The 27,484-nt window shown below is 36.4% G+C and overlaps 1 protein-coding gene across 1 annotated transcript in view; it reads left to right on the forward strand.

Moving 5' to 3' along the window:
* Positions 1–1,106: 1,106 nt before the first annotated feature.
* The window catches only part of APOOL (apolipoprotein O like), a 126,021-nt gene continuing 99,643 nt past the window's right edge, over positions 1,107–27,484 (forward strand). Inside the window, exon 1 of the mRNA XM_027097865.1 lies at positions 1,107–1,204. Within this exon, the coding sequence (XP_026953666.1) occupies positions 1,190–1,204 (15 nt within the window). The 5' untranslated portion in view covers positions 1,107–1,189. The remainder of the gene's footprint in view (positions 1,205–27,484) is intronic.

A 27,484-nucleotide genomic window follows, 5' to 3' on the forward strand; every position in this document is an offset into this window, starting at 1 on the left:
GTGGTTAAGACTCCGTGCTCCCAGTGCAGGGGGCCCGGGTTTTGTTGCTTGTAATCAAAGAATGCTGACCAATACAGGAATTGGTATCAGGAATAAAGAGTAGTTCAGAGAGAAAGGTGTAGGGATTTTGAATACTCTTAGCCCTCCAGATCCTCCCAGATAGCCCCCTTAAAATGTCAGACTACCACTCTCTCCTGCTCAAAGTTCTAAATTTTTAAATAAGTGACCTATCAAGGTTAGGTATAAATTCAACTGAAATAATTTTAGAAACCAAGGGAATCAGTCTTTGAGTTTAGCTTTTAAAAATTTCAGCTTTTCTTGACCATGAGAAGTAAAGGGGCTTTCTTTAGTATGGCCATCAGAGGTCCCTGAGATTTATTATATGCCTAGGGGCAAATTTAAGAAGCTGCATATACTTTTCCTCTCACGTTAAATTAGTCAGTGCCATCAGATGTAGCCACTTCTGACACACCGGCCTTTTTCATTGCTGTTCCTTCTGCATGGAAGGTTCTTCCCTAAATTCCTTCAGGACTTTTCTCAAATGTCACTTTATCAGAAAGCCTTTCCCTAATCTATCTAAATCAATAAATTCCCACCCCATCCCCATACTGTTTTATTTTCCTTCACAGCATTTGGCACTTTGTAACATTTATTTGTTTCTCTTTTCCTCCTAGAATCACAAGCTCCGTGAGGGAAGGCATTACGTTATGTCTGTACTTTGAACAAGTGCCTGGCACGTAGCAGGCGCTTAGTGACATACTCTTAGGCTGTATGAACTTGCCCACGTATTGCAGAGGTAACATGTTCTTTTTGTGACTATACAGTTATTTATTAAGGCAGCCGGACTTGGATTTTAAGTCCTCAACTAGACAAATCACATATGCCTGAAAAAAACGAACATAATGAAAAGTTCTGCACCCAGCAAAATAACTTTCAAATGGACTATGGAGAATATTCTGAAAGGTGTTATCAGGGATAGCGACAGTCCACCACAGGGTTGAACCGTTTTCCCCGGAGAAACAGGGCCAACTTGTGCAACTTCCTAGAGCGGCACTAGGAAGGCGGAGAAAGGGCGGAGCCAACTGGCGAGGGGCGGAACTGGGTGGGGCTACTTTGAGCGGTGCCTAGTTGAGCTATTTTGTCCCTTTCCGCTCTCCGTGCGAAGACCTGGGCGGAGAGCGCTACAGCTATGGCGGCCGTTAGGGTAAGTAAAAATTACTTTGCTTAGTTTCTCTGGATGCTGGTAGCCCTCTGATAACTGTAGAAGGGATCCTCCTAACTTCAGAAGGGAGTCACACAGCAAGAGGCGAGGTGGAGATGGGGTTGCGAGAGAATTGGCAAGGTCAGGGAATCTTTAACGTTTGAAGCCTCAAGACACCTGCTTCTCCTCTTTAGAGTTTCCTCAGCCTGGGACGGTTCTCTCTCCTCAATCCCCTGCTGTTGACTGTTTACACAGCGGCAGGGTGAAAACTGGGAAACAGCTGGGCGAAAATGGCCCGCCAGGCGACGAGCAGCGAACAGACTTGGGTCTTGAGATGAAACAAAGAGAAAAGAATCCTGGGCATTTGTCTGGGTGCACAGGGCGGGGCCTCACGACCCTTTGAAGGACTTTGTTCAAACATTATTTCGGGTGAAATAGACCAGGATAGAGACGTCTCAAGTCTCTCTGCAGTGCCTGGGTTTGTATTCACTGTTGTTACTTTACAGGTTTGAATGACAAACCTAAGTTTCTTTTGAGTTCTGTAATGGGAAAAGGTGCCTTTACTTAGGAATCTGTGTACAGGAAGTGACACATGTGGCTGCTAGCTGCAGTTCCCTAAGTAGGTTTCAGTAACAGTAGTCGACAAATATCTATGAGTAGACAAATACCTACGGGTAGATATTTGTAGCGGGTTTTAAGTGTAAAATGCACTGCTTGCAGGAGATACAAATATGAATAATTCAGGCTCAGTATCCGTCTTGATTCGCCATTCTCACTCCATTTCTGCTTTCAGAATTTATTTGAATTATCACAACACCCTTCTAACTGGACTCGCTGCCTCTAGCCTGGCTCTCATGGAATTAATTTCCCCCTGCACTGCCAGAGTACTAAAATGTAAATCTGATTATGCCCTTCCACTACTTAAAAATCTTTATTGGCACTCCATCATCTGCCCTCTAGGGTCAGGTCAGGCTCCTATGTCTGGAAGAGCCGACTCTGCTTTGGCTTTCCAGCTTCATTTCCTGTCTCTCAGGAACTCTCCTAATATCTGTACTCCAAGCCTTTTTTCCCTGCTCTTTCTCTGGGCCTGAAGTGCCATTTCCCATCCTCATCTAGTTAGTTCCTATTCATATTTCACTCGTTCATTTAACAGGGATTTGTGTACTGCCTCCCCGTATGCTAAATACAAAATGCCTTTTCCAAGATAGTGTCCCAGATCTCCCCAGTCTGATTAAATAACTCCTCTTGTGCTCGAGAGGATTCTGGGCATACTTTTACCATAGGACTTATCATACTGTAAATAGTAGACTATTTACTTGTGTATTCTATCCTCCTAAACTATAAGCTACTTGAGGACAGTAATTATAATATGTTATTTTTTGTATCCTTAGTACCTAGCACATATATGAGCTATATTAGGGACTCAATAAATTCTACATGAATAAATAAGTGCCAGGCAATGGACATAAAATATATTAAATTAAGTAGTGGAGATGTATCATATAACAAATGATTGTCATTCAGAGTAGAGGAAGTGCCTTGTTCTCAGGAGAAGTACAAAGTGATCTGAGGGTTCAGAAGAGAGAGTTCACACTTGGTTGAAGAGAATAAAGAAAGACATCATGGAGGGAGTGCAGAGAGAGAAGGAATGGTCAGTGGTTAAAAAGAAGACCTGAATAGTGTGTTGTCACTGAAGCCTAGAGAAGGAGCGAGTTGAACAGTAGAAGGAGCGAGTTGAACAGTCTTTTGATTTGGCTATTAATAAGTCACTGGTAGCTGCCATTTATGAAGTGCTTACTGCAAGGCCAGGCACCATGCTAAAATACTTTGCATATGTTATTTCACTTAATTCTCAAGACAACTTTATGTTGTAGATGATAATGATCACCATTTTACAAATGAAAAACTAAGGTTTAGAAAATTCAATTAAATTGCCCAAAGTCACAATGCTAATAAGAGCTGAAGTGAGGTAAAGTGGTAGAGTGAGAACCTAGATTGTAAGGGGTTAGGGAAAGGATAAGGGGTGGGAAACTGGCATTCATTTAGCACCTTCTTTGACCACCTGCTTTACATGTATTATTTCAGTTTAATCTTCTTGATGACCCTAAGAAATGGGTAGTATCCCCATTTTACATATGGAAAAACTGAGGTTTAGAAAAAGTGCTTGCTCCGGGTTATCCAAGTGGAAGAACCAGGTTCAAACACAGATATATTTGGCTTCAAAGTCCCTGATCTTTCCACTACTCCTTGCCTCCTCTGGAAGGGAGGTGTACATTACTCTTTAGAGAAATGTTGCAGCAAAAGGTACGGAAGAAATCTTGAGTTGGGGGTAGCAAATTCCAGGAAAGTTTCTTTTCATTTAAAAAAGTAGGAGACTATATGCCAATTAAATCTCAATAAAACTGGTGAAAAAAAAATTCAGGAGACCTGAGCAGGTTTGGAGACAAGTGGAAATATGCCAAGAACTGGTAAGAATTAATAATAGTGATCACAGCTATTATGCTATTGAATATTTACTGTGCTAGGCATTTTGCTAAGCACGTTATGTGAATTTTCGCATTTATGCTTCACAGTGACCCTATATCTAGGTACTGTTATTACCAGCATTTTAAAGGTAAAGAAACTGAAGCTTAGAAAGGTTGAGTAACTTTCCCACAGTCACTCAGTCATAAGTGGTAGATCTGGATCTGAAATTGCTATGGTCTGAGTTCGAATCGTGGGGCTTAAGCTTGAGGAAGCATCTGTGAGGCCTAGGTACAAAAATGCTGATCTGTGTTAATTTTGAAGCCCCAGAGATTAATAACAAGGAATAAGGTAGAAAGGAGTCCTGAAAGTTGGTAGATAACTCTGAAAATAGTTTACATACATTTTGAGAGATAAGAACTTTTTGAGCAAATGTGATGGTGGAACACTGATGTGGAATTAGCCTTGAGAACAAGTACTGTACTGATCTCTCCTCCTGACCTCCTGAATCAGAGAGAATGGCTGGATGACTGGCTTTCATTTAAAAGGATTGGGAGGAATGTAGTGTCAAAAGCTAGATTTCATTAATGCCAGAGATTGAGTGAATTTGAGGAAAATTTTCATCCTAAAAGATACTTGTTTCTAATAGAATACTTAATATTGAAATATGGCTACCATGTATTGAGTATTTCCTATGTGTCAGACACTGTATTACGCTGTTGATGCACATTATTTCATTTAATTCTCTCAAAAAGTTTTCTGTGGTAGATAGTTTTATTGGCTTAAAGAACAGGAGTAAAGCAGTAAGGAAAACAAAGCTGAAATAGGAGGTTGTAGTCAGAGAAAAGCTTGTTGAGTTTATGATTTTAGCTATTAACAAGTTCTGGGAAATGGTAAATTCAGGGTATACTCATGGAGTGGGTAACTGCAGTGGAGTGAATATGAAGGTCTAAAAAGGTGAGGTCAAAGAAGAGTGAGGTGAGGCTTTTGAGTGGTTCAGCCATATGGACGTTAAAGTCACTCAGAGTTATGGCAGGATTTAGAGTATAGAAGAAGACTATTAACCAGTATCCTAAATCTTCAATGCGATGAAGTGACCAGGAGGCAGGTGCTAAGGATGAATAGATGGGTGGTGTAAGTCTCAAAGGAGAATTACTTTTCTTTCCTTTATGAAAACTTTCTTCAGTTGAAGTATAGCATACATACAGTTAAGTACACAAATCATAAGCAGCTTGGTAAAGTTTCAAAAATGATCATACTTGTTCACCCAGCAGCCAAATTAAAAAAAAAAAAAATTACCAGCAGCCCTGAAGCCCTCCCCTTTGCTCCTTCTCCACCATAAATTAATTAGCCTATTTTTAACTTTATGTAAATGGAATAAGGCAGTATTTACTCTGTTATGTCTGGCTTCTTTCACCCAACATTGTTTTTGAGATTCAGCCGTTACACATGTATGCTAGTTCATTCATTCTTATTGCTCTGTGATATTCTAGAGGGTGAATATATCATGAGTTATTTATCCATTCTGCTGTTAATGGACATTTGAATTATTTTCAGTTTTGAGCTATTACAAATAATGCTCCCATCAACATTCTTGTATATGTCTTTTGGCGCACATAAGTGCACATTGCTGTTGAGTATATACCTAGGAGTGGGATCGCCAGGTCATAGGGCATGTAGCTTTGGTAGCTACTGCCAAATAGTTTTCCAAAGTGGTTGTACCAATTTACATTCCCATTCATGAGGGTTCCAGTTGTTCCACTTTCTCACTAACAAGAACAGATATTTTTACCTAAGGCTGGGGAAGTAATGGCTTAGAAGCAGCATTGGCAATCAGAAGAAGACAAACTCTACCTCCTATACCTGAGACACTTTGAATAGCCTCCACTTGAGAGTTACAAGGGAAGCAGTGACCTCAGGGGACAGTCATGTTTCATTTCAGGCAAGGAGAGAAGAGGGTAGACACAATGGAAGGGCTTTTGGAGTTTGGTGGAGTAGCAGGAACTTTGGTCAGTGAAGAGAAAATACAGATCACTGTAGAAATTAGAATACAGGAGATGATACATGACTCTGGATTGTGTTTTGGGACTTGAGTCAAGGATGATGGGGATGGGAAGGAACATGGATGCCATAGACCTAAAGGTTTCAAAATCCTTGATAATACCAGCCTTCGTGTCAACTTTAGTCTTTGTCTCTTTCCTCTTTTGTTTCATGTGACTGATATCAGAAAGTAGTTGGAACCTAACAAATGAAGTTCATTCTTGGGAAGACGGTTGGTTATCTCCAGCAAAATCAGTTTTTCACTTTCCACTCAGCATTGTTGAGCATCTGTATTTTCAGTGCAACTTTGAAAGTATGCTTTGAAATCCTTAACCATACTTGGTATAGGTTCCAGGATGTTGCTTTATGCCATGGAGTGAAAATGATCTGTGCCTTGCCTCCTACCACACCTATATGACTGAGCTATTCCCTGTGATGCCATCCTCACAGGTGGCTGTTAGGTGTTCTGTGAACCTCATTTAATATGGAAATTAAAAATTGCTTGACATGGACCCTAAAATGTTTGCATAATGGGCGCATGTAAGTCAGTATTTCCTGATCTTAGCTGTGCATTAGAATCATCTGGGCAGCTTAGAAAAGGTACTGTTGCCTGAGCCCCGCCCCAGATGGGGCATTTTAATATTTTAAAAGCCCACGAGTGATTCTGATGTGTTGCTAGGTTCGAGAACCACTGATTTAGGCGAGAATTTGTGGCTTTTATACAGGTTAGAGAAGAAAGGGTATTAGGCTTTTCAGGTTATGAAGAACAGAGGCAAGTTCAAGTCATCTTAAGTGGTAGTTTATTGGAAAGTTGCATAGGTTAGGAAGAAAGCCTAGGAAACTGTCTCAGCAGCTAAACAAATCTCAAGAAGAACCGTTTAGGATACCATAGCAACTCTGGTAGTTACCATTCTCATGACTTCTGCTTCTGCTAACTCTATATGTTTCATATCCAGACTTCCCTAGAGAGAAGATCTGATCAGGTTGGCTAGTCACTAACCACTGCAAAATACCCTTCTTAGGCAGAAATTGTACATCGGGCCCCTTTGTAAGGCAGTCTCTTGTTGGCTGCCTTTGGCTCAGATACCAATCCCTGGTCCAGTCAATTTTGGCCAGTGCATCAGTCCTGTAGTTAACAGCATAGTGACCTATGTTAGAAATCACAGAAGGGAGCAATATAGTTGTCAGATGCTCTAAGACTTCTTAGAAGGGACAAGGCAATGGATGGATACTTTTGGGGTTCATGGTCTGGTACAATTTACTTTTGAATACTTTCCAGAAGTGATACAGTTGTTGAAAATATGGTAGGATATATTTAGAGTTGTTATTAAAAGCTAACTTGTTAAGATCTTGTAATTTAAATTGGGAAATTGGTTGCCCAGGGATAAAAATACACTGAGACAACCAGTGTAAGTAGCAATCTGTGGTGGATAATAAAATTTGCTTAGTATAATTTGAACATATTCAGGGAAAATGTAACCCACTTCTGTAATCTCTCCTGAGTTATATAGACTTGATGGATATTAGTACTCTAAGCTAAGGCATGAGTTGCATACTTAATGTAGATTTGGCCTGGCTGTTTTTGGATCTTTTCTCTCAGTCATTCTGAAACTTAATAGGGACTTCTCATATCCCTAGGCTAACTGCTACTGTCATATCCCCTCAGCCTGGCTCTATAGTTCACCTCATTCATTCATACATCCAAATTCCTATTCGATATCTTTAGGTGCATCAAATTCAACATGTGTAAAATTCCTTTATCTTTACCACATTTGATTTTTCTGCTGTATTCCATCATTTTAAAGAATCGTCTACATCCATACTGTTAACAAGTCTTGTGAATACTTTATATTTTCATACATTCTTCTTATTTTATACATTCTTTCAAAAAAATCTTAATGCCTATAATGTGCAGGAGATGGTGATAAACATTGGGGATACAAAGATCAACAAGATAAGAACAAGAGGTATATAGAAGAGAAAACACTAAAACTAATAAGCACATGAAGAGATGCTCAAAATAATTAACAGATAACTACATATTAGAACAATGAGATAACATTTTATTAAGCTAGAGGAAAATAGAATGCTGGTTAAGTCCAAATGTTGTTAGGGATATTGGAATGTAAGCGCCCCCATGGACTGCTGGTGGGAGTATTGGCAGGTACAGCCACTGTGGAGATCAATCTGATATTATTTAGTGAAATTAAATATATACTCATGTCCTATGGCATGGCAATTCTGTTCTTGAGTGTATATCACAAAGATATACAAGTTCATGAGGGCACTTATAGGAGGATATTCATCGCAGTGTTTTTTTATGGTGATGGGGAGTTTGAGGCAATATAGGTGTCCATCACTGACAGGGATAGGTGAAATGTGGTGGATGTACATCATGTAGTACTATATAGCAGCTAGAAGAAATGGGTTATATGTACACATAGGAACACAGATGGATATAAAAGGCTATGTTTTATGAAAATAGGATAAGAAACAAAACAACTGTAATACACCATTTATTTTGTGAAAACAGTAAGAAAAAATGAGATGTGTAACAAAATTAAAAATACATGTACACATTAATACAATATGCATTTTGTAAAAATTCAAACAAAAAGATAATCATTAAATATTTGAAAATAGCTACCTATGGTGGATGAATTAGAGTGAAATTTGGCAATTAAAGGAAATGAATGAATTAATCAATCAGTTATAAAGGAGGGAGGGCAAAGAAGAACAAGACCAAAGTACTGTCCTCAAGGAATGGACTCTAGTGGGTGAAACTGATAAGTAAACACAAGTTGTATTCAAAATAAAAGGTATCTAAAAGTTACTATGGGAGAAAAGAGGAAGAAGTAGTTTAAATGCCTGCAGAACATAAGGCTGCTTCATAATATTTGTTCATTTTAGTTCATTCATTTAGTTCTTCAACAAGTATGTATTAAGCACCTACCATGGGTTAAGAACTGCTACTTGCCATGTGGTGGTAGATTGTATTTTTTATTTCAAATATTTGCTTTCTCTTCCTGTGAGAGGATTATATACCCCTGCCTAGATTTCCTATTCTTTCCCTCTACCTCAAGAATGACTAGTATTACTTTACTAGGTAAATAATTTTATAATTTGTTTTTGGCATATTTTGGTACTGATCAAAATATGGTTAAAGCAAAATATTTACTCTACCTTAGTCTAATTGAAACACAAGTCCTTCTGTTTATCATGAAAGAGCCAGTAGAGTTAAACAGAACTTAATTTTGTAAGCAGAGAAAATACCGTTATATCCATTCACTCATCTGGACTAATGGAAGGAAAGGAACAGCATAAATAATTGAAAACCAATATTTGCACTTAACTTTGGGATGTATTTTTATACTTATATTTCTGCCTATAGCAAAACCTGAAATTTTGGGCCCCTGTGACAAAATTCACAATAGAGCTCTTGTGACAGAAATTCACAGAGCCATGTAACTGGCAGGGACAATTCATCCTCCCATTGAATTGTCTTGGCACATTTGTCAAGAACTAATTGACCCTAAATGTAAGGTTTATTTTTGGACTCTCAATTAATTCTATTCCATTGATCTATATTTCTATCTTTATGCCAGTATTGCACTGTCTTCATTGCTGTAGCTTTTTATTAAGTTTGAAATGGGAAAATGTGAGTGCTCTAACTTGGTCCTTTTTTTAGTATAATTTATTGTGAAATAATTTCACATTTACAGAAAAGTTGCAAGAAGAGTACAAAGAACTCATCTCCTTAAATCAGATTCTACAGTTGTTAACTTTTGACATTTTCTCCCTTTCTCCTCTATTATAATTATTCCTTTTCTGATCAGTCTGAGAGCAAGTTGCAGACATGTTGCTATTTCACCCCTAAATATTTCACTGTGTATTTCCTCAAAAAGAAGTATACGGTTCTATAACCTTTGTGCAAGCCTCCCAATCAGGATGTTAACACTGATACAACACTATCATCCAATCCACAGATGCCATTCAAATTTCACCCACTGCACAATGTCTCCTTTTCCTTTCTAGGCCAGGATCCAAATCTAGGATCATGCATTATGTTTCCTTATCATATCTCTTTGATCTGCTTAATCTGGAATATTTCCTTACTCTTTCTTGTCTTTCATTAGTGACCTTGACAGGATTTTTTCTTCCAGTTTTATTGAGATATAATTGGCATACAGCACTGCATAAGTTTAAGTTGTACAGAATGATTTGACTTACATCATGAAATGATTATCACAGTAAGTTTAGTGAACACCTATCATCTCATTTAGATACAAAATTAAAGAAATAGAAAAAAAATTTTTCCTTTGATGAGAATACCAATTTTGATCTTTTTTCTCAAGATGTTTGACTTTTCTAGGTTCCTTGCATTTCCATATGAATATTAGAAACAGCTTGCCAATTTAAAAAAAGGGCATCTGGAATTTTGATAATAACTCTCTTGAATCAGTAGATCACTTTGGGGTATATTGCTATCTTGACAATGCTAAACAATGCTAAGTCTAACAATCCATGAACTTGGGATGTCTTTCAATTGATTTAGGTCTTTGATGTTGTTCGACAATATTTTGTAGTTTTCAGTCTAAAAGTCTTACACTTATTTTGCAAGTCTTTCAAGACTTGCAAATTTAGCCTTGCATTACATTTATTCCTATTTTATTCTTCTTAATGTTCTTGTTAATGAAATTGTTTTTGTAATTTCATTTTCAGAGTATTCCTTACTGGCAAATAGGAATAAAATATATTTTGGTATATTGATTTATATCCTGTGTACCTTGCAACATTGCTGAATTCGTTTATTAGCTTGAATAGTTGAGTGCACGCATGTACGTGTGTGTGAGTGAGTGTATTCCTTAGGATTTTCTACATACAAGATCATGTCATATGTAAATAGAGGTAGTTTTACTTCTTTTCTAAACTGCATGCCTTTTATTTCTTTTTATTGTCTAATTGCCCTGACTGGAACGTCCAGTACAATGTTGAATAGAAGTAGTGACAACGGACATTCTGTTCTTGTTCCTGATCATAGGGGGAAAGCTTTCAGCTATTCATCATGAAATATGTTAGCTGTGGGATTTTTTGTAGGCCCCCTTCACCAGGTTAAGGAAGTTCTTTTCTATTCCTAGTTTGTTGAGAGTTTTTTTTTTTAAAACATGGAAGAGTACTAGTATTTGTCAAATGCTTTTTCTATGTCTACTGATATGGTCATGTATGTATTGTCCATTATTTTATTAATATGGTATATTACATTGATTAATTTTCGTATGTTAGACTAACCTTGCATTCTTGATATGTTAATATATCCCACTTGGTCAATACATAGTTATTTTTATATGTGTCTTTATTCAGTTTCTATTATTTCATTGAGGATTTTTAATCTATATCTATAAACAGTATTGGTCTGTAGTTTTCTTATAACGTCTTTGGTTTTGGTGCCAGGGCAGTACTAGCCTTATAGAATGAGAGGGGAAGTGTTGCCTCCTCTGCTATTTTTTGGAAAAAGTTTTTGAAAGATTAGTTTTAATTCTTCTTTAAACTTTAGGTGGAATTTACCCATGAAGCAGTCTGTGCCTGGGCTTTCCTTATAGGAAGATTTTTGATTATTAATTAAATCTCTTTACTGGTTACATATTCAGATTTTCCATTCTTCTTTCATCCTTTTGGTAATTTGTGTCTTTCTAGGAATTTGTTCATTTCTTCCAAGTTATCTAATTTTTTGCTGTATAGTTGTTCATAGTATTAACTTAAAATGTTTTTTATTTCTGTAAGGTCAGTATGTGATATCCTCTCTTTCATTACTAATTTTCATAATTTGAGCCTTTTTTTTCTATTTTTTCTTTGTTACCTTATCAAAAGGGTTGTCAATTTTCTTGATCATTTCAAAGAAATGACTTTTGGTTGTTTTGATTTTCTGGGTTGATTTTCTTTCCTGTATTTCATTTATTTCCACTCTAATCTTCACTCTTTCCTTCCTTGTGCTTGCTTTGGGGTTAAGTTTGCTTTTCTATTTTCCTAAGGTAAATTATTAAATTATTAATTTGAGGGGTTTTTTTTTTTAGCATTTACAGCTATGTATAAATTTCCCTTTCAGCCCTGCTTTCACTACACCATAAGTTTTGGTGTCTTTTGTTTTTATTTTGTTTCATTTCATTCAACTCAAAAGTATTTTCTAATTTTACTTGTGACTTTTTTTCTTTGGCCTATTGGTATTTAGGAGTATTTTGTATTTTAATTATTTTTCACATACTGGTGAATTTTCCAGATCTTTTTATTGTTAATTTCTAATTTAATTTTGTTGTGGTCAGAGACCATGCTTTGTTTGTACAATTTTAAATCTTTTGAGACCTGTCCTACTGTATGGTCTATCCTGAAGAATGTTCCATATGCACTTAATAAGAATGTATATTCTGCTGTTGTTGGGTGGAAGCGTGCTGTGGAAGTCTGTCAGGTCTACTTAGTTTATATTGTTGTTCAAATCTTCTATATTGCTGACTTTCTGCCTAGTTGAATTCATTATTAAAATGAGGTATTGAATTTTCTAACTATTATTATTACATTGTCTATTTTTTCCCTCTGTTTTCTTTGTTCTTTGTTTTCTGTTTGTTCTGCTTTTCCTTTCTGTGTTTTCTGTCAGTTTTTGTTTCAAGTATTTTGTGGCTCTGTTGTTAGGTGCATATATGTTTATACTTGTTATATGTTTCTGATAGATTTACCCTCTTATCATTACAATATGTCTCTTTAACTCTATTAACAATTTTTGTCTCAAAGTCAGATTATGGTGGCTGTTTTCCTGGTATATCTTTTTCCATGCTTTTACTTTTAACCTAAATATATCTTTAAATCTGAAATGTGTTTCCTTTGGACAGGATTTTGTTTTTTTAATAAAATCTGACAATCTTTGTCTTTTGATTGAATTGTTTAACTCATTCAGATTTAATGTAATTATTAATGTGATTGGATTTATTTTTGCCATTTTGCTTTCATTTTCTATGTCTCATGTCTTTTTTGTTCTTCTCTTCCTTCTTTACTGCCTTTTCTTGTATTCAGTGGATATTTTATGCTGTGCCAATCAGGTACTGTGAGTATCAGAACAGCTCTTTAGCAGCATCGAGATATGAGGGAATAGGGGACTGGAATTTTCACCAGCTGCTTTCCTGAATCCTCTCCATGGAGCAGGATCTGGGGATGGGGAATCAGTATGTATGGTATCTGCCAGTTTTCACCAATTGCCAAATCCACCTAGAATACCTCTTTTTAGCTCAGGGGAAGATGGGAGTTACCACTCTGCTGGAGAGCTTTCTAGAATAGCTCTTCTATAACACAGCACTGGTTAGGGGAGAGGGCTACAGGCTCTAAGTTGAGTGCAACTGTCTCCCACTCTTCTTACCATGTTCTGTAGATTTTGTGGAAAGAAGCATCTCAATTTGTTTTAAGCCCTTTGATCCATATCCAGAGAATTTGCTAATTTGACTAGTTTAAAAGATGTCTCTTTGAGGGAGAGGTTTCACCAAGCTCCTCACACTACATACAAGAACCAAATGCAAGTTTCCAGTTTGGGTCTGTTACAAATAAAGCTACTATGAAGAAGCATGTACACAATTTTGTGTGGATATAAATTTTCATTTCACTGGAATAAATGCCCAAAAGTGTGATTTCTGTGTTCTTTGGTAATTATGTTTAGTTTTTTGAAAAACTGGTTATTGGTGGATTGACCGCTGTATTAGTTTCCTATTGCTGATGTAGCAAATTACCACAGACTCAAATTTATTACCCTACAGTTCTGGGGGTCAGAAGTCCAAAATCAATTTCACTGGGCTAAAATCAAGGTGTTGACAGGCCTGAATTTCTTCTGGGGGTTCTAGGGGGGAATCCATTTCCTTGCCTTTTCTAGTTTCTAGATACCACCTGCATTCCATATCTCATGACCTCTTCTTCCATATTGAAACCCATCAGTGGCTGGTCAAGTCTTTCACATGATGCATTACTTCAATACTCCTCTTCTATAGTCAAAAATCCCTCAACATCCTTATAAGGGCAGTCATGATTACATCGGGACCACCCTGATAAGCTACCATAATCTCTTTATCTCAAAATCTATAACTTAATCACATCTGCAGAGTTCCTTTTACTATCTAAGGGAACATATTCACAACTTCTGGGCATTCAGACATCTAAATCTTTGCAGGAGGGTAAGGTATTATTCAGTCTATCACAGTCCTCTTATCGTTTTAAATGTCTCTGACACTGGTAATTTTCTTTGTCCTGAGTTGGTCTTTACCTGATATTAATATAGCCTGCTTTCTTTTGATTACTGTGTTTTCTTTTCCCTGGGTTTTTCTATGGGTTTTTTGTACCTGTTTTATAACTCCATTTTGATTTATCTGTAGTACTTTGGCTGTATCTTCTGTATAACTCTTTTAGTGATTTTTCTAGGAATAGCTATTTTATTTGTAGTTATCCATAATTTTACTCTTTCCACTGTTATTTCTTCCTTCCTGATGTCCCAAGGTTCCTTCTTTTATCATTTTCTTTCTCTTTAGAGAACTTACTTTAACCATTCTTTTAGGGTTGGTCTGCTGGTGAAAAATTCTTTTAGTTTTCTTTCCTCTTCATTCTTGATGGAAATCTTGTCTGGATATAGAAGTACAGGTTAACAGTCCATTTCTTTCATCACTTGAGAAATGTTGTGCCATTTCCTTCTGGACTCTGTGATTTCTGATAAGAAATCTGCTGTTATTTGAATCATTTTCCCCCTATACATTAGATGTTGTTTCTCTTTCATTGTTTTCAACAGTTTCTCTTTTTCTTTAGTTTTCAGAGGTTCAACTATGATGTGTCTTGGTATGAACTTCTTTGGGTTCTTTGAGTTCATCCATTGAGTTTTTTATTTCAGTCATTGTATTGTTCAGTTCTAAATTACCCACTTGGTTTTTCTTTATAGCTTGTATTTCTCTGCCAAGACTTTGTTTCCTTGCTGTGACTTTCTATTTTTTAATTTGCTTCAAATATGTTTATAATTGCTTGTTAAGCATTTTTATGGTGGTTGCTTTAAAATATTTGTCAGATAATTCTAGCATCCCTGTCATCTCATTGTTGGTATTTGTCTATCGTCCTTTTAAACTCAAGTTGAGATTTTCCTGGTTCTTGTTATAATGAGTAGTTTTCAATTAATATCTGTATGTTTTGATATTATAATATAATCTTATTCAAAACTTCTGTTTCAGTTGCTTCCTCTAACACTACTCTGGCAAAGGAAAGGGCAGTGCTGCTTTGTTACTACCAGGTGGAGGGTAGAAGTCAAGGTTCCCTGCTCAGTCGCTTGACACCCAAGGAGAGGAGGGCCCCTTTGCTATTCCTGGAGAAGAGTGGGAGTTTAGGTCCCCCATAGGCTTCTGCTTTTACAACCCTGGCTGGGAGAGGTAGGAGTACCTCATTAGTGCTCCCCACTAATGACCACTGTTGGGGCAGTGGGGGGGAGTGACCTTGTTACCATTTGATGATAATGAAAATCCTGACTCTCCACTAGGCCTTCTCAGATACCACCTTAGCAGGGAAGGGGAGGATCTGCCTCATTAACATCAGGTGGTGATGGATATTCATGTTCCCTATATGGTCTCCACTAATATCTTGGGGGCCAGGGCTCATTACCACCTGGCAGAGATGAAAGTTCTACCTTCTTTAACACTACCTTGGTGGGATGGGGAGTGTTAGAATACCTTACTTCAGCCGAGCTAGAGGGGAAGTGTAGGCTCTCCCCTCAGGCTTTGCTTGTGTGGGTGGGGTTATGGCCTCAGTTTTGTCTGTGGTGTTTGGCTATAGTAGAGTGGCTGTTGTATAAAAGTTTTGTGTCTTGCTAGGCTGCCCCTTTCCTGGTGTTTTGGCTAGAGAGAGCAGGCTTTTCTTGGGTCTTTGTCTTCACTGGTTGCCATTTCTGTGTTGCTAGCTTCTCCAGCACCCAGTCTAAGACATATGAGGCAAAAAGAAAATCCAGGGACCTCACTGCCATGTCATTCCTCAGGTCCTGTCGTCTCTAACTGGTCTGCCATCTTCTCTGCACCATCCAGAGTCTTCCTGTACTTATTTTCTATATAATATCCAGGCTTTTGAGCTATACTCAGTAGATGGAATTGGAAAAAGTATATCTACTTCATCTTTCCATAAGTGGAAGTCCTCCATCATATACTTTTATCATCCTTTACTGGTGATATATTTGTCTGACTCCCACACTAGAGATTATACAATACTTGAGGACAAGAACAATGTCTTTGCATATTTATACCCCTCATGGCCTAAGAGGGCACCTGCCTGGAGCATAGTGTTTCTTCAGGAAGTATTTGTTGACTGAGTTAAAACTTTGAATAACTTTTAGACTTCTTGCCCTTAAGAACAAAGTATCCTGGTTGGAGAAATATTAATTAAGTAATAGTTCATAATAGTACATGGTTAAATCCTAAATTATCCCAGGCCTTCATAGACTGGGCAGTTTATGTCCTTTATAGGTAAAATTTTCCATCTCTTTGAAATACTTGAAAATGAGGATATGTTCCTTATCTCTGCCCCCTAAATAGAATAGATCAATTCCTTCTCTGTGTCCCCACTGTACACACTTCTGTTATACTGCTTAAAACCATGTATTGCATTTATTTTTGTGTTTTTCTCCCACATTAAGTTGAGAGTTTCCTTAAAACCAGGGACCATGTTTTATTCATATTTGTATCTCAAGTCTCTCAGGCTCTTGAGATAGAGTATACGGTAGACACTTGAATGGTTGTTGAATGAATGAATGAGTGCTTTCTGTGACACCCATATAAGCAATTATAAGATTAAATTTTTTATGTTTACGTACTTATATTTAAATATATTTAGAGGGAAATTTATCATAACTATAGATTTTAAAATAATTGATTAAAAGGGTAATGTTAACATGCATTTTTTTCAAAACTTCATTTGAAAAAATTTTCTTTAAAGAATGACTCTTCTAGTGATTTGAAGTTTGAACCTTTATTGATATTTTTGATAATATTTCTGCAGTCCAGAAGAAATATTTGAAGAAATAATGACAGAATTTTCCAAAAATAATGACATACATCAAATCACAGATCTAAGAATCAGAAAAAACCTCATGTAAAATAAATACAACACACACACACACACACATACACACAAACACATCCCACTCCCTGGTACACATCATTTCCATACTTCTGAAAAAAAGAGAAAATCTAGCCAGAGAAGAAAGACGCATTACATAAGGAGTAAAAGAGATGAGAATTACATTATATTTCTCAGAAAGTACATAAACTAAATAATATTTCTTAAGGAGAGTATTCTTTGTGATTTTGCCTGTGACTCAGAGTTGTTAAATTATACTTCTTACTTGCTTTTCTTTTGAACAATTGAGGTTTCTCATCTTTAAAAACAAAAATAACCCCCAACTCCAAAATCTACACCTTATACTGGTAAAGGAAATATTTATTTGTGCCCTATACCAGATTTTATATCATGGTAATCACACTTCAGCTTCCTTATCAAATAGAGGTATGTAGTTACTTTTTTTAGGACTGTATCTTTAACATCATTCCACGATGGGGTGTTTGATTTGTCCTGAACCTCTGTTATGAACTTGTATTTAGGAATTTCTTATTGTATTAAAACCTAAATTATCTGAGGATTCTAGCTCTACAAAATGCCTCAAGTTCCGTTCGACTGCTGAAATAGTATTGATTACACACCAAGTACAGTACAGGTGTGCACAAATTCTACAACATCATTTCTGATCTAAAGGAGCTTACTGTTTTGTTGACGGAAGACATATCCACATGCAATGGATAATATAAGACAGCATATATTTAAATAATAAAACATGTAATATATATAAAAATCCTTAGCAATTCAAGAAGTAACCAACATATATTATGATAGTATAAGGCCCCTCAGAACTTGAATGGTAGCATTTAGTTTACTAAGAATGAAGAAGTTAGCTTGTCAGCAATGGCTTTGGGTTAACATTGTTATATGTTCTAGGAACTTAAGACAGGCTGACTAAATCAGAAAGGTTAATTTGGGTTTACTTATAGAAGATACAATTGGATTAGAAATAGGAAAATGGTGGAGTGTTTGAATGCTAGGATAAGTTGGAATTTTATTTTATTTTATTTTGGAATTTTATTTTGAAGGCAGCAAAAGCCATTGAAACAGATCCAAAATACTTTATGATTTTTTAAATTTAATGTAAAATATTACCAATGTACAAAGAGGTATTAGTGAACACTGCAAGTGCAGTTGAAGCCTCCTGTGTATCCTTCCAACTCTGATTGCATTCCCCTTGCTTCCTGAACTCCCCATAGCCACTCTCCTCACTTTTGTATTTAACATTGCTATGCTTGTTTTTAAGCGTTATATGAATTTTATTTATGCTACTTATGTTCTCCTGCATCTTGTTTTTATCAAAACATTGTTTGTGATATTTATTCATGTTTGTATGTGTAGCTCTAGTTCATTCCTTTCCATTGTGCGTAGTATTCTGCTCTAAGAATATACCACATTTACTTCTCTATTCTTTTAATGGATGTTGTGGTGACTTCCCCCACACATTTTTCTGTTACAAATAAGACTGTTATGAGCAATCATATGCAAGTCTCCTTGGGCTCGTGTGAGAGTTTCCCTGCTCTACCTGCTGTATGACTTTGGTCAAATCACTTAACCTGTCTAAACCTCATTCTGTAGCATTTTATACTAGGAAATATTAAAAGATAATCTATGCTGTGCACAATGCTATGCCCAGGCTATAGCAAATGTCCAGTAATTTCTAGCTGCTGTTTTTATCAGTATTTAAAAGGATCTTTATATTCCCAGCACCTAGTATAATGCTACATTTCTTTTGACCTTCAGTTCCCAATTTAAATCACACCTCCTTCATGCCAGTGGTCTGATAACCTGTTTCTCATGGCAGTGAACATCACTAGTCTCAAGCAAGTAGAATAGGAATTTGTTGTGTTATATTATCAATTTTTATTAAAATGAGTATATATTTACAGCCTTGTTTCTTCTTAGACTTATTTTGATTTCTTTCAGACCCTTGATGGTTATTCATGATGTTTTTAATAACAGAAATCATTTTTAAAAGTATAAAATATAATGTGTTTATTTGGTTACCATACCATTTATGTGTAATTTGAATGCAGAGATTGTTGCAGAGATTGTTTACTAAAAAACTATCCTGTGAAACATGACTTAAGTTTCTTTTAAGAATAACCCAGATTTAAGGATTCCATTGGTAAAATTCTAGTAGAGTGGGAATGAGATTTTCATTGATCATCTATAAAAGCCTAACTGATAAGAGTGTAAATTAAGGCATACTAGAGTCTCAAACCTTTAAGGATTGAGATGCTAAAGGCTTTATAGTTTGTGGCTGTTTTACCCCTATAGCTTTTTCACAAGTTGTTTATTTTTGATCTCAGTATTTCAGTCCTTTGAAATAGACTGTTTGAAATGCTGACATGGAAGGCCCAAATTGTACAGATACGTTTTCATAGTTTGATTATTTGTTCTTCAGTACCACTATCTTTTTCAAGAGTTTTATGAAAAAATACAGGCAGAGTTTTCAAATTCCCTATTTCAGCAAGGTATCTGCTTTTCATGTACCAGTATAATAAATAATGCTGTAGCTGATAGACTCTGTTCTCAGTAGATTAATGATAGTTTATTCTCTTAAAGATGATTCACCCACTCATTTTCTGAAGAAAATAAGCACCATGATATATACAGACTTGTTAGTGACTCACTGGTGATTACTTTAAAACAGGGCATCCTTGTGTAAGAGTTTTATGTTACTGTCGAGAAATATTAGCTGTTACACGATAGCTACAAAATGAAGCGTTAGCACCTTTTTCTTGTTTCAGTTTTACTCAGAAAAAAGATATGGTAATATCTCTGTTAAAACAGAAGATGAGTTCAGTAGCACTTGCCATTGTCAGAAATTTATTAGCCTTGGAAGTAGTACAAGGAGACACAGGAGTGCATTCCAGAAGTTAATAATGGGGAATTAAAATATGCTTTCATTGGCAAGAGTGGCTAGACCTGTGCTGCGTGACCCAAAGGAGTGGAACTAGGAGCCGTGAAAATTATATGGATATGTGTTTCAGTTCAGTCTATGGAGGAACTTTCTTAAAGAGCTGTAAAAAGATGGAATGATCTATTAGTGGAGTTTCCCATTACTAAAGGGGGTCATACATAAACTTTAGGGTCACTTAATAGTGTGTTACAGAAGGGATTCTATCATCAGAGGAATGGTTGGACCAGAAGACCTTTAAGGTCCCTTTGCATTCTGAGACTAAAACTCTAGTACAAAGAAGGTAGTATGCCTGAAACTCAGCACTATATTTTGAAACCAGTCTCTCTTTTACCATTTTATGTTGGTTTCAATAATCATTAGTTTACTCAGGAGCAGTACTTGATCTTTCAGGCCAATTTTTGTTCTTCCCATCTCCTACCTAATATTTCAGAAGAGGCTAAACTTTATCAGTTGTATAGTTATGCCCCTGTGTTTGGTTTCCTCTGGAGTATTTGTACTTTAGCTCGGTGGACAAAGGAAATCACCCAGTAAGTCACAGTCTTCTCTCCCCTGCCGATAAGGCAAGCTCTTAGCCCTTCAGATCTGCTAAGCAAAGGAAAGGGAGAAAGAAAGAAAAGTAGGAAATGGAGGTAAAATAAGGATTGAAAAATAATTGGAACAAATAGTCGCTGAAAAAAAAAAGGGTGGGGGAAAGAGGTGAGGACAAGAAAGAGCAAAAAGTGGGAGCAATTGGAGATGATTGGAGATGGGTAAGCTACTTTTTCTTCTACCAGGGATGGAAGACTGTAACTTTCCTCTCTTCCCTACCCAAGTCTCGTGGTCTCAAATCATAAACAGCCCTGTGGTGATGAGATTTTCGTTGTGAACAGCTCCTCAGGCACCAGCCCCACACTGAAAGGAATACTTCTTTTCATACCTTTCCAACTCCCCCCATTTCTGAATCTTTTGACCTCCAAAAAATGAAGCCTTTTTAAAACTATATTTAAGCAATTATGGTATAAAGGAATAATTTTTCCTACGGGATTCTTTAAGCAAGGTATTATTGACCATTCTAGCTAAAAATGCATCAATTTAGATAGAAAGTATTATATTTTAAGGTATTTATTTGATTTAGTATAATAATCACCACATTAATTTGGCCAAGAAGTTTTGTCATGGCACATTGAAAGTAGAATATTGTTTCTAGTAAGAAATAATCAGGCTTGCTCTGTTGTCCACTTAGCTATAGTCTTCAGAAGTTTGAAATTTAGTCAAGAAATGTGTTATAAGAATACTACCTTCCATTTATCTAGCACTAAACAGTTTATAAAATTTTCATGTATTATAGTATTTGATTCTTAGAACATTCTTGTGAGAATTTTTTGTAAGAAGAGAAATATTCTCTATTGCATTTATACTTGTATCAGGATAGGATGCATTTGTGATAAATTTTAGTTGTGGTGGGCCTGGATTTAATTGGGTCCCCAAATGCTTCAGAGAGTATGGTGGAGCCTGCAAGCATATGCAAAATTTTGAGAATAACTACATTTTGGGGGACCATAATTCATAGTTTTCATTGGATTCTCAAAAAATTAAGATCATTAAATCAGTCTTACAATTTCAGATCAGCTTTAGGACTTTTAGTTATCATTTGCCTTCACAAATACTTGGCACATAGGTAGTCAGTAAATGTTACATAGAAAAACTTGCTAGATTACCTATGTACACTGCCTTATTTAAACCTGTGAATGATTTTATTACTTTTTTTGAGATCCTTAGTCCTGCAAAGCCCTTTGAATACAAAGAGGCATAAGACTACTCACAAGGAACCTGCAGTTTAGTAGAAGAATAGGCTATATATATTTCAACGGGTAAATAAGAATGTAACATTATGTTTGTTTAATTCCAGATTAGTGTTTCATACAAATAAGAACTTTATGAACTCAGAGAGATGACTATGAGTGATCTAGTAGGACTTGAGCTAAACCTTCAAGGAAGGACAGAGTTTAGGCAGTGTATTCATTCAACAAATAGTTGTTGAGTACCTGCTACGTGCCAGGCACTGTTAGGTGCAGGAGAGGTGAAGACATTCTAGCAGGGAAAATGAAGTGAGTGAAGGCACTGAGGAAGGAATGTACTTGACATGTTTCAGCCTAGGAAGATTAATTTGGCTAGAGCCAGAGAGCCTAACAGGACATTGGTTCATAAGGCATTTGGTTTATAAGACATTTGGACGACACCAAAAAGTCCTTGAAATTTGGTCCTATCTAAAACGTCCATGAACATATTTGGTTTGTGCCAAATGGTTTTGGACAGGACCAAATATCAAGGACCTTTTGGCATGTCTTTTGGACGTTTTGCACAACACCAAATATCTGCTAATCCCAGAGGGTATATAGAGGAGGTTAAACTAAGATGGTTTATTTGTTTGTTGAACCAGGAGAATAAAGCCGTATTTTAGAAAGATTCATTTCATTTCCTGTATAGTTTACTTAATCCTATTTTGAAATTTAGCAGCAACTGAATTCTAAATGGACAACATCTTGAAAATCATCTCTTACTGGAGTATTACTATCTTCTCAAGTAAATAGAATGCTCTCAATATTCCTTTCTCACATCACTACAAGGTAGATATAGCCTAATTTCTTTGCTATAGATAGCACACGTTTGTAAATATGTATTGTGAAAGGGAGCTGTTAGGTGTTTTTTAAAATTTAGTTACTGATTTTGACAATAAGTTAGTATTTGTCTGACCCTGATTACCATAAACTTACTAAAGTTGAATTATGCCAATCTGTGTTACTATTTCTGGAGGATTTTTAAAAAAATGTTTACGTAACTGCTACATTCCCTGTTTTTATTTTTAATTTTCTACTTATATTTTTATGTATCTAAGGTAAACTTTTGACACTTTCAAGTGTTACTCAGTAACAATTACATCACAATTATTGAGTGTTCATAAATTCCAAAATAATTTTGTTCTTTCATACATCATAATTAAAGTACTAGGTGCTTGAAATGCTTTAACATTAATTAATGTTCTATAATTTAATAATACAGTAAAAACCATACCTATCCAAGCCACACTGAGGTGGGCAGTTATTTATTCTGTCTAATTTAAGATTGGCCTTTTAAGTGCCAGAACTTTAATTTTGATGAAGATTAGAGCTCAAGTGTACCATGTACTTCCCATCCATCTTAAACCTATTCATCATCATTCGATATCTTCATTGTTTAACTTTGCCGATTTTAATATGCTATAGCTGTTATTCTTAATGAAGATGCTATATAGATAGTGAATGGTATTGAACGCAGAAATAGCCTTAGGATACGCTATCTTGAAAACATTTCTGGTGTCATTTTCTTTTTTTGAAATAAAATATATGCAACTTCTTAGCTTTGTGGGCAGTGTCACATGCTCAATAAACTGAAGGCAGCCTTTTTCCAAGGGTTTTTCTGCCCTCCAAAGGTCATTGCTGTTACTTGTGTCCTTTTCCTTGTCTGCCCCATTGAAAATATTCTGTATGTTTCCTGCACCATTAACATAAGATACTTTCTGATGCATAGTAGTAGGCATTCAGAAAACATTATTTATCCCTTTCCTGTTACTAATGTATTAGAGCAGAAGTATTATTTTGTCATCACATTTATCTTCAGATAATTTCACTTTTACAGATGCACTATAGGTCACTACTTCCTCTTAGTATTCCTTGATATTTAATTTCCAAGAAAAGACCAGATCCTATGCACCATTTCAAATGGCATTTTAAATATAGGCAACAGAGCAGAGAGATGGAAGAACCTGGGTTTTTGATAAGTCACCAAATCAATCCTAAAGTTCTGTCTACTTCTAGACTTCCTATTACATGAAAGAATAATGTTTGTCATTGTTGAAGCCTGTTTAAGTTGGGGATTCGAAAACTTTAGCCAAAACCATCCTAAATCCCCAATATTGAATTTTTGTAAAGATTAAAAAACTCAGTGGATGTAAAGCACCTGGCACATAGTAAGTGCTCCATAAACACAGAACACCCTGTCTTCAGGGATCCTTTATATTTTCAGGGACATTATATTAAGGCATAGAACAGGTACCACTACCAGGTTGTAGAGCTGTTGCATTTTTAACTTCATTGCTGATTCTCTTTCTTTCCCAGCCATGGTGTGTGCCTCTGCTACTATCTTCTATTCTGCTTTTATTCTTTCTTATCTCTTACATTTCTTGTTACTTTTTCCACTTTTTGGCTTTTGTATAATAAATCTAGCCTTTTATAAACACAACTAGCCAATTGGAATACGCTTGCCTGTAATACTCAGCTCTTTGGTTCTTTTCCCTTTTGTCAGTTACTGGATGTTCAGGGACAGCTTCTTAGCCACAAGAGATTCTACAACATGAGGTCTTGTTTCTTTCCCCGCTACCCGCATTTTAGAACTCCTCTAGGTACCTAAAAGTTTTAGGTAGCAAAGGTCATACTGTACCTAATAATAAGCATGGTTTATGAAAGAGACAGATTTCTAAAAGCTGCAGGAAAATTAATCTTACTTTGGAGTCACACCATTTTTCTTAGTCAGCTCCAGCTGCTATAACAAAATACCCCAGACTGGCTGGTTTAAACAACAGGTATTTATTTCTCACAGTTCTGGAGGCAGGGAAGTCCAAGATCATGGTGCCAGCAGATTTGGTTGTTGATGAGGGCTCTCTTCCTGGGTTGCATACTGCCACCATCAAGCTGTGTGCTCTCATGACATCTTCTTTGTGCATGCTGCAGGGGAGGTGGGGAGAGTTCTCATGTCTCTTCCTTTTCGTATAAAGACACTAATCTCATTATGGGGGGGCTCCACCCTTGTGACATCTTCTGAACTTAATCACTTCGCAAAAGCCCCACCTCCTAATACCACCACAATAGGGGTTAGTACATCAACATAGGAAACTGGGGGGATACTATAAACATTCAGTCCATAGTACCATGTATATTTTTACATCTTAACATTAGGTAAGTTTGATGTCATTGGGAAAAAAAATATCTTTTCTTGCAGAATGTCTCCTGAGCACCCCGTTATTTCAGTTTGGGATTGCATTTGATCATCATGTGTCCCCATAGTGTTGTTAGACTAGAAGTAATAAAACTGCTATTCAAATATTTTATAAATATTATTTTAGAAAAACACTGGGTGATAGTGGATAACTATCATAGAAAGAAGCCTTGTGTTTATAGTACAAGTAACAGGTTTCATAATTTTGCCCAGGTGGTACTATTTTGGTTTTGTTTTTAGCAAAAATGTCAGTTCACGGCTAAGGGAAAAATAAGAACTTTCATGATTTGACAGTTTTTATGTCAAATAAACGAACAAATGTTTCTCTAATAGATTTTGGGTTTATTTGTAGACTTTTCATGACCATTAATAAATTACACCATGTTCGTATTTCATAAGCTTGGTGTTTCATACCATAACAAATTTCAGATGAGAGACCTGTTTGAGGCATAAATCTGGCTTATTCCAAGATTAAACCTATGGAATAATATATAATAATGTATAAACAAAGAGGTTATCCTCTTTTATTTTATTTATTTATTTATTTTTACATCTTTATTGGAGTATAATTGCTTTACAATGGTGTGTTAGTTTCTGCTTTATAACAAAGTGAATCAGTTATACATATACATATGTTCCCATATCTCTTCCCTCTTGCGTCTCCCTCCCTCCCACCCTCCCTATCCCACCCCTCCAGTTGGTCACAAAGCACCGAGCTGATCTCCCTGTGCTATGTGGCTGCGTCCCACTAGCTATCTACCTTAAGTTTGGTAGTGTATGTATGTCCATGCCTCTCTCTCACTTTGTCACAGCTTACCCTTCCCCCTCCCCATATCCTCAACTCCATTCTCTAGTAGGTCTGTGTCTTTATTCCTGTCTTACCACTAGGTTCTTCATGACATTTTATTTTTCTTAAATTCCATATATATGTGTTAGCATACGGTATTTGTCTTTCTCTTCTTACTTACTTCACTCTGTATGACAGACTCTAGATCTATCCACCTCATTACAAATAGCTCAATTTTATTTCTTTTTATGGCTGAGTAATATTCCATTGTATATATGTGCCACATCTTCTTTATCCATTCATCCGATGATGGACACTTAGGTAGTTTCTATCTCTGGGCTATTGTAAATAGAGCTGCAATGAACATTTTGGTACATGACTCTTTTTGAATTATGGTTTTGTCAGGGTATATGCCCAGTAGTGGGATTGCTGGGTCATATGGTAGTTCTATTTGTAGTTTTTTTTTTTTTTTTTTTTTTTTTTTTTTTTTTTTTTTTTTTTTTTTGCGTTATGTGGGCCTCTCACTGTCGTGGCCTCTCTCGTTGCGGAGCACAGGCTCCGGACATGCTGGCTCAGCGGCCATGGCTTATGGGCCTAGCCGCTCTGCGGCATGTGGGATCTTCCTGGACCAGGGCACGAACCCGTGTCCCCTGCATCGGCAGGTGGACTCTCAACCACTGCGCCACCAGGGAAGCCCTATTTGTAGTTTTTTAAGGAACCTCCATACTGTTCTCCATAGCGGCTGTACCAATTCATATTCCCACCAGCAGTGCAAGAGTGTTCCCTTTTCTCCACACCCTCTCCAGCATTTATTGTTTCTAGATTTTTTGATGATGGCCATTCTGACTGCTGTGAGATGATATCTCATTGTAGTTTTGATTTGCATTTCTCTAATGATTAATGATGTTGAGAATTCTTTCATGTGTTTGTTGGCAGTCTGTATATCTTCTTTGGAGAAATGTCTATTTAGGTCTTCTGCCCATTTTTGGATTGGGTTGGTTTTTTTGTTGTTATTGAGCTGCATGAGCTGCTTGTAAATTTTGGAAATTAATCCTTTGTCAGTTGCTTCATTTGCAAATATTTTCTCCCATTCTGAGGGTTGTCTTTTGGTCTTGTTTATGGTCTCCTTTGCTGTGCAAAACCTTCTAAGTTTCATTAGGTCCCATTTGTTTATTTTTGTTTTATTTCCATTTCTCTAGGAGGTGGGTCAAAAAGGATCTTGCTGTGATTTATGTCATGGAGTGTTCTGCCTATGCTTTCCTCTAAGAGCTTGATAGTTTCTGGCCTTACATTAAGGTCTTTAATCCATTTTGAGCTTATTTCTGTGTATGGTGTTAGGGAGTGATCTAATCTCATACTTTTACATGTACCTGTCTAGTTTTGCCAGCACCACTTATTGAGAGGCTGTCCTTTCTCCACTGTACATTCCTGCGTCCTTTATCAAAGATAAGGTGACCATATGTGCGTGGGTTTATCGCTGGGCTTTCTAACCTGTTCCATTGATCTATCTTTCTGTTTTTGTGCCAGTACTGTACTGTCTTGATTACTGTAGCTTTGTAGTATAGTCTGAAGTCAAGGAGCCTGATTCCTCCTGCTCCATTTTTCATTTTGAAGATTGCTTTGCGTATTCTGGGACTTTTGTGTTTCCATACAAATTGTAAAATTTTTTCTTCTAGTTCTGTGAAAAATGCCAGTGGTAGTTTGATAGGGATTGCGTTGAATCTGTAGATTGCTTTGGGTAGTAGAGTCATTTTCACAATGTTGATTCTTCCAATCCAAGAACATGGTATATCTCTCCATCTATTTATATCATCTTTAATTTCTTTCATCAGTGTCTTATAATTTTCTGCATACAGGTCTTTTGTCTCCTTAGGTAGTTTTATTCCTAGATATTTTA

Source organism: Aethalodelphis obliquidens, unplaced genomic scaffold (assembly GCF_003676395.1).
Source record: "Aethalodelphis obliquidens isolate GAN/ISIS:26980383/991018 unplaced genomic scaffold, ASM367639v1 scaffold117, whole genome shotgun sequence".
Taxonomy (NCBI): domain Eukaryota; kingdom Metazoa; phylum Chordata; class Mammalia; order Artiodactyla; family Delphinidae; genus Aethalodelphis; species Aethalodelphis obliquidens.